Source organism: Ochotona princeps, chromosome 9 (genome assembly GCF_030435755.1).
Source record: "Ochotona princeps isolate mOchPri1 chromosome 9, mOchPri1.hap1, whole genome shotgun sequence".
Taxonomy (NCBI): domain Eukaryota; kingdom Metazoa; phylum Chordata; class Mammalia; order Lagomorpha; family Ochotonidae; genus Ochotona; species Ochotona princeps.
Window position 1 is genome coordinate 35,785,131 of NC_080840.1, and position 8,084 is coordinate 35,793,214.

At 46.4% G+C, this 8,084-nt stretch overlaps 1 protein-coding gene across 1 annotated transcript; it reads left to right on the forward strand.

The window, feature by feature from the left end:
* Positions 1-2,633: 2,633 nt before the first annotated feature.
* Positions 2,634-7,480, forward strand: LOC101517708 (cytochrome b-c1 complex subunit 7). The gene is made up of 4 exons (XM_004580616.3): positions 2,634-2,725; positions 4,276-4,347; positions 6,222-6,388; positions 7,291-7,480. The coding sequence occupies exons 1-4, from the start codon at positions 2,707-2,709 to the stop codon at positions 7,366-7,368; spliced, it is 336 nt and encodes a 111-aa protein (XP_004580673.1). The 5' UTR covers positions 2,634-2,706; the 3' UTR covers positions 7,369-7,480.
* The last annotated feature ends 604 nt before the right edge of the window (positions 7,481-8,084 follow it).

Here is an 8,084-nt window from a genome sequence, read left to right on the forward strand (position 1 = left end):
CAATTGGTCACGGCGGGGGCCAGTCATCTTGCTGTGAGAGATTTTATTCATTTGGCATTTGAGTTCTAGAACACTGTGAGTATGGCATACATACATGCTTTCACAGAGAACAAGGAGAAAGGTGCAGCTGGGAGGTGAGGCCTAGAAGCACCCGGCCTGATCTTCCTAAGGTACTGGAGCTCTGCTTGCCTTTTATAACACGCACTCATGACAGAACAGGCCAGGGTACTGCTAACAATCCTAAGCGCTCCAATGTTGTAAGGCCTCCAAAGCTTATCTCCTACATGTCCCCAAAAGGGTCTGTTCCATGCCACTTTTAGAGGTACGGGTCGCTGTATTCTGTAGTAGGTCTCCACCCCAGCTGCAATGTGCCAGTCACTGAAGGGAAAGGACTGTGGCAAACTGCTCTTCAAACATTTTTGACATAGACATGCTTAATTTTTTTTTAAACTTGGATCAGCGAGATTGACAGCATTTCAGAACTGTCTAAACCACTTGGGCAGAACCCTCAGAGCGTGCACCACACTGGGACTCTGGGTTGATATCCATTAGCCATTTCCCATTCCCAGGTACTGGGACAGTTGGGAGGCTGGGTATGCCTCTCCCGTTACCTTCCCCTCTTCCTCCAGAAACAGGAAGAAAGAAACTTTGGTAACAATGATCACATCCACTTTTCCCTAACCCTTGATCCTTCCCCACCTCTTCAGCTATGCAAACATCATCAAAAATAAAAATTAAAAGATTTATTTATTTGGAAAAGCAGGTTTACAGAAAGGAGAGATAGAAAGATCCTCCATCCAAGGGTTCACTTGTCAAGCAACCGTAACAGCCAGAACTGAGCCAATTTGAAACCAGGAGCCAGGAACTTCCTCAAGGTCTCCCACGCAGGTGTGGGGTCCCCAAGTTTTGGGCCATCCTCTACTGCTCTTCCAGACCACCAGCAGGGAGGTGGATGGGAAGTGGAGCAGCCCGGACACAAACCGGCACCCAAATGGGACCTTGGAACTTGCAAGGAGAGGATTTAGCTACTGGGGCCATTGTACTGGCCCAGTCATGCTTAATTTTAAAGGGGCAGAAAGTGCCAATTCTAGCCTATGCCAGGAGGGAACTAAACCAAAAATAACTATAGAGTCTGCATCAAGGATTTCCAGAAAACATCCAGGCTCTACAGGCTAAACACCAGTTGGAAGTGGATTGTGTGACAGTCCTCGGTAGCATTCCTGGACAGCGCAGTCTTCCTCTTGCTGACTGTTGGAAGGGTAAGGAGAGCAGGATGTATGGAGTCCCTGTCCTTTGTATAAATGTGCCACATTTCTTCATGGCTTCAGACTGCCCTGTGGGAATGGGAGAACCTGCCTGCAGAGCCATGCAGTGAAGGAATTGTGGCAGCACACACAGGAGGGAATGGGGAAAGGCAGGACTTTTTAGAACTGGTACATGACTAACACCATGAAATCTAACATTTCTAATTTCAGCAACAGTGTTGTTTACTGTCAGGTCTCTGCTTCAGAACGAGGAGACTGTTGGAGGATGCTGGGAGCTCACTGTTATACTAACTCCCCCAATTATCCCTACATTCTAATGCCCCGGATTTCACACATTGGGGCTGAGACATTGAAATTCAGTAAACCCATGTGCTTCTTTTAAAATTGTGTGCCAGTTCTTTAAAAATTACATCTTTAATGTAATTTTTAAAACTCATGTCTTTTAAAGTTCTACTTCCTTTCAAAAATGTTTGACAGGCAGGGGAATACAGACAAATCCTCAGTCTACTGGTTCACTCTCCAAAAGCCTGCAGCAGACAAGGGTCGCCTACATGGATGGCAGGGACTGGGGTGGGCATTAGGAGGAAGGTGGAATTGCAAGCGGAGCTCAGAACTGGAGCTGCAACCAACCCAGGCACCGGGACACGGTGTGAGGGTTCCCAACGGCTATGCCAAATGCCCTCCCCATCATGTCTTAAATGTCTTTCTTCCACTGAAATAGCTAGATGTATGTTCAGTTAGAGACAATGACCACCAGAGAGGTTTAATGGTTCGTTTTTCTGGATTACCACTGTAGTTTATGACTCTAGATTTACTTTTGTAACAGATTTTATGTAAAACTCTGTAAAGGAATCATTGCACCCAGTGCTGTAGCCTAACGGCTAAAGTCCTCACCTTGAATACACTGTGATCCCATATGGACACTGGTTCTAATCCTGGCAGCCCCGCTTCCCATCCAGCTCCCTGCTTGTGCCCTGGGAAAACAATCGAGGATGGCCCAAGGCCTTGGGACCCTGCACCCGCAAGGGAGACCTGGAGGAGGTTCCTGGCTCCTGGCTTCGGATTGGTGTAGTACCGGCCGTTGCGTTCACTTGGGGAGTGAATCAGTGGACAGAGATCTTCCTCTCTGTCTCTCCTCTCTGTATCTGACTTTGCAATTAAAAGGAAAGAAAAAGGGGGAAAAAATATTCCCTTTTAAAAAAAGCAGCGCGTTGCCTGGCTCCCAAGGACTCACAGTTAGCAATAACAGGACGTGGACTCAGGCCCCGGGCTCCTAATTCCCGGCCATGAAGTCACAGGGAGAGATGCACCCGCCTCACCGGGTGGGAAGAGCCCGCGGCAGACGCCAGAGCTGCGCCTGCGCGAAGTCCCCGCACCGCGCGCTGTGACGTAACGCGCCTGCGCACGGGCCCCCGCGCGCGTCCTCTGCTCTCGGGTCAACATGGCGGGGCGACCTGCTGGTAAGTGACTGGCTTGCGGGGGGGTCTCACTTGGTGAGTGTCGCTGCGTTCAACCTTTTGTTCTCGAAACAGCTTGCTCCCCTTCCTTTGCTCTCTCTAAATGGCAGGCGCGTGCGGCGTGAGGGGAGGTGGCAGCTCCAGTCCAGCCTGAAGGGCGTGCTAATGCTCTGAGCGCCCCCATGGCTGACCCCTGACGGGATTTACCTGGAGGCTTGGGACGTGGGTGGGCTGCGGGGTTAGGAGTCCGGGGGGCTCTCGTTCCAGCTGCGGCACTCTGCAGCCTTGTCCCGGGCGGCCTTAGCCGAGTTGAAGGACGACGGCCAGCCTGTCCCGGTCACCTTCCTAGCCCGATGCGTTCCCTTCCCATCCCACCGTGAGGCCGGTAGGAGACAGGTGCCAAGGAGATGTCTTCCCCTGTGTGACATGAGCTTCGCTGGTTTGGCCAAGACCTTTGAGAATTTCTTGCTAATCTGACAGGTGGCGAAGGAAGCGGACTACATTGCAGGATTCCCGCTGCCGTGTGTTTTTTTCGGGCCCCACGCACACCTGATCCCAACCCACTAGCTAGCTCTCACGCCGGGGTGGGATCCTGCTTCCTCTTCATGCGGGGCAGGAGTGTTGTAAATACACCAAGCTGAACCTGGCCGTGACCGCTGGCGAGTGTGTCCACAAGCTGTGTACTACAGCGTGTTGAGATCGCTCTTGGAAACTCGGGTTTTTGTTTGTTTTCCAGAAGCGGTTTTAAAGAAGAGTTGAGCTTGCTGTGGCCTTCTCTTCTGTAGCACCCCATCTCCCCAGAACTATGCTCTCCTTAGCCCCTACTGAATTACCTGTCAGGCTCAGCCTAGTTCCCAGAGTTTTTCATGACCTGTTTTTTACCCATTCACTTTTGAGCATCTGTCCTCTTGCTGATAAAAAGAGCTACCTGGGGGGAAGAGGAAGATAAACTTCCTTTACCATTACCTTATGAATGTTTAACTGACTAACTCATGGTTTCAGGACTGCCAGATCTGTTTTTTAAAGAGGATGGCCGAGTGCAATAATGACAGTGAAGAATAACCATTTTAGGAAGGACCTGCCAGCCTGTCCTGCATTGTTACCCTCTTTTCACACAATTCTAGCTCCTGCTGGGGTGGGGGGAATTCTGCAAGTCATTTCCTGTCATCTGTTTCTGAAGCTCTGTGTGATAGAGATGTTTGCGAATCCCTTTCCCATTCTCCACCCTTCAGTTCTGATGGTGATGGGGCATAGGGCATGGGGGATTGACCGGGAGAGGCGGGAGTGACCGGGACTGTACCTGTGGACACTTTAATCCTTAGGTGCTTGACTTCACTTCCTCTCTCATTAGGTTTGCTACCTATTTTTTACCTACATATACTTTTGTGTATAGATAAATAAGCAATTTTTATCTACTATATAAAAATTTTAAAATGAAATTTTGTTTTATGCTTGTGTTACCTTCCAACAAGATAGCAATAAAAATGTCCCTTACTTGCTAGCTCTGTATTCAAACAAGTGACTTACAGAAACTAACTGGTGACAATTCTTAGTTGCAGCTTCAGGCCGGTGGCTGGAGGGCATTCGGAAGTGGTATTACAATGCTGCGGGATTCAACAAGCTGGGTGAGCTGTCAGGGGATTCTCTTCACTTTCCCTTTTCTTGCTTTTTCTGAGAATAGTGCTTTTATAAGAATTTTATGGATTCCAAACAGTAGTTGTTCCAGTTACATCAGAAAATTTTAGAGTTCAGACAGCATCTTATTGTCATGTTAAATCCACTTCAGTTTTTTAAAAATTTATTTTGAGAAGAGAGGGATGAAATCTTCAGAATGTGTGGGAATGGTTTGTGGTGCCAGGACATTTTCCTTGTTGTACTTACTCCCAAGTCTTCCACTTAAAATTCTAAAATTTAAGTTCTTTTAACACAGACTATATGGAGATTTTTCAAATATGAAAATTTCTGCATAACTTTACAATTACATAATTCCTGCACTTTTTAAGAACTTTACAATTTGCCATGGACTTTTTTTTTTTTTTTTTTCTCTTTGATGTTCATCACAAAGGTAAGGGAGTCACAGATCCATGTGGGTGTCCAGTTAGGGTAAAGGGGGGAAGATGGGTGAGATAAATGCTTCAGTTTTTCCTCCAGCTGAACTTCACCTTTTCTTGGTAGAAATATCATCAGATGCTACCGGTTCCTTAGTATCATTTTTGAGATTCTTTCATACTTTGATCTCAGATTTGAAATACAAGAAAGTAGAGGAGTGGTTTATTGGTGAGTGTGTAGAACTAGGTAAACATTAAGTTAGAACAAATATGAATTTTTGTTGTAGTTTTTAGGAGCTCACATTGTTTCAAGAAATAACCCAGGGTAGGCATTGGGCACATTGTAAGTTGCCTCTCAGGATACTTGCATGTTGTATTGAAGTGCCTGGGTAGTTCCGCCCTCCATCCCAGCTTCCTGTGCTGTGTAGTCTGCAGAGCAGCACGTTCTGGCTCAAGTAGCTGGATCCCTGCCCCCACGTGAGTCCTGAACTGAGTTCCCAGCTCCAGCTTTAACCTGACCCAGTTCTCACTGTTGTAGGCATTTGGAAAATCAACTAGTGAGTAAAAGAAGTTTTGGTTCTCCCTATGTGCCTTTCAAATTAATTAAAATAATGATTTGGAAATACATAATCTGTTATATTTGTGAAACATATTGGGTTTTCCTCATATCTGTTGATCTGTGCTCTTGATGTTTTACCCACATTTTAAGTTAGGTAATCAAGGCATCTTGCTCATGTTTTAAAATCCTTGGTTTTTGAAGGTCACAGAGAAGGAGAGACTGAGTAAAGAGATACCTTTCATCCACTAGTTGACTTCCCAGATGGCCAAAATGGCCAGTGCTGAGGTACACTAATCCGGGAGCCATCCCGGTCTTCCATGTGGGTGGCAGGGCCCAAAATACTTGGGCCATCCTATGCTGGTTTTTCTTTTTCTTTTTTTTTTTTTAAGATTTATTTATTTTATTACAAAGTCAGATATACAGAGAGGAGGAGAGGCAGAGAGGAAGATCTTCCGTCCGATGATTCACACCCCAAGTAAGTGCAACAGCCGGTGCTGTGCCGATCCAAAGCCGGGAACCTGGAACCTGGAACCTCTTCCAGGTCTCCCACGCGGGTGCAGGGTCCCAAAGCTTTGGGCTGTCCTCGACTGCTTTCCCAGGCCACAAGCAGGGAGCTGGATGGGAAGTGGAGCTGCCGGGATCAGAACCAGCGCCCATATGGGATCCCGGGGCGTTCAAGGCGAGGACTTAAGCCACTAGGCCATGCCGCTGGTCCCCTTTGCAGGTTTTTCTAGGCCATTAGCAGGAAACTAGATTGGAAGTGAAGCAGCTGGAACATGAACCAGCACCCTTATGGGATTGCTGGTGTCAGGGTAGCAGTGTTACCCACTGTAGCATGACATCCCAGGTATTGAAAGTGCACATTTGATCTAACTCTTGTTTTCTGCCTTAGGTTTAATGCGAGATGATACAATATACGAGGATGAAGATGTGAAAGAAGCCATCAGGAGGCTCCCTGAGAACCTTTATAATGACAGGATGTTTCGCATCAAGAGGGCACTGGACCTGACCTTGAGGCACCAGATCTTGCCTAAGGAGCAGTGGACAAAATATGAAGAGGTAAAGTAGCTCTAATGTATCTGACAGTGTCAGCCAATGAGTGTTAGAAACAAGAGAACTGTGTTTACATGTGTGATGCTTGCTCCAAGTAGTGTCAAATAAGTATCCTGCCAGCCAAGGCCATACCCCTTTTGCTGCTAGGATGAAGAGATTTTGGTGTTTATATGATCAGCCTGCTGTGTGCCCACCCCCTCAGAAAGAAAGAAAAACGTCTATGAAGCAAACAGTGAACTTGTGTTGAAACTACTCCAAAGCCTGTGACACTCATGTTCTTTTCTGTCCCAAGAAACTTCTCTCCCAGTACCTTTCAAGGCAACTGACTATAATATCTTTGTATAGTTTTTCTCTTTCTCTCTCTGTATTTTAACTTTATTTTTGTTCTATAGTTTTATATTTTAAGAAGTAGACAGTTCTTAGTTGGGTTTGGAATATATATTCTAAAGTTGTAAATAAAAAGCGCCCGGCAGCATGGCCTAGTGGCTAAAGTCCTCGCCTTGAACGCCCTGGGATCCCATATGGGTGCCGGTTCTAATCCCAGCAGCTCCTCTTCCCATCCAGCTCCCTGCTTGTGGCCTGGGAAAGCAGTGGAGGACGGCCCAAAGCTATGGGACCCTGCGCCCATGTGGGAGACCTGGAAGAGGTTCCAGGTTCCCAGCTTTGGATTGGCGCAGCACCGGCTGTTGCAGTCACTTGGGGAGTGAATCATCGGACAGAAGATCTTCCTTCTGCCTCTTCTGCTCTCTGTATATCTGACTTTGCAATAAAAATAAATCTTTAAAAAAAAAAAGTTGCAAATAAAAAGCAGTTCACTTTCATGAGCTTCTTTGAGACATATTAAATGTTTGAAAAATATTGCTATGTGATGGTAGGATATAATACTTTTCTTTTTATTTCTTCCTTAGGATAAATTCTACCTTGAACCATATCTGAAAGAGGTTATTCGGGAAAGAAAAGAGAGAGAAGAATGGGGAAAGAAATAATTGTATAGTTGACATCTGTAGGTGCAGCTGTCCTGGAGCATTTTACCATGTTGGTTAAATGTGAAACACAAGAAGGATGTGTTACTTTAAATAAATGTCTACTATAATCATTGCTGAAGTTTCTGAATTTTTTTTTTTTTTTTTTGAAGATTTTATTCATTTTATTACAGCCAGATATACAGAGAGGAGGAGAGACAGAGAGGAAGATCTTCCATCCGATGTTTCACTCCCCAAGTGAGCCGCAACGGGCCGATGCGCGCCGATCCAAAGCCAGGAACCTGGAACCTCTTCCGGGTCTCCCATGCGGGTGCAGTGTCCCAAAGCTTTGGGCCGTCCCCGACTGCTTTCCCAGGCCACAAGCAGGGAGCTGGATGGGAAGTGGAGCTGCCGGGATTAGAACTGGCACCCATATGGGATCCCGGGGCATTCAAAGCGAGGACTTTAGCTGCTAGGCCACGCTGCCGGGCCCAGTTTTTTAATTGTAGACTTTATTGTGAGTAGCTGCTGAATTCAGTTATCTGAGTTCTTTCTAAACTTCTTAGATATTTTTAATGTTTTACTAAATAAAGGCAATTCACCCCGTAATCTGCTAGGATCAGGAAGCAGCCTGTTCACCACTGCTCTCCAGGTGGATTTGACTTTGCATCCTGTATAAAAAGAAGTAGCCTGAACACTGCTGTGTGAGCATTAGGATAGGGGTCTTCAGGTAGTTCACT

Coding starts and splice junctions, on each gene's coding strand:
- LOC101517708 (XM_004580616.3), top strand. Junction 4,348..6,221: donor TGCGGGATTCAACAAGCTGG/GTGAGCTGTCAG, acceptor TTTCTGCCTTAG/GTTTAATGCGAGATGATACA. Junction 6,389..7,290: donor AGTGGACAAAATATGAAGAG/GTAAAGTAGCTC, acceptor TTTCTTCCTTAG/GATAAATTCTACCTTGAACC.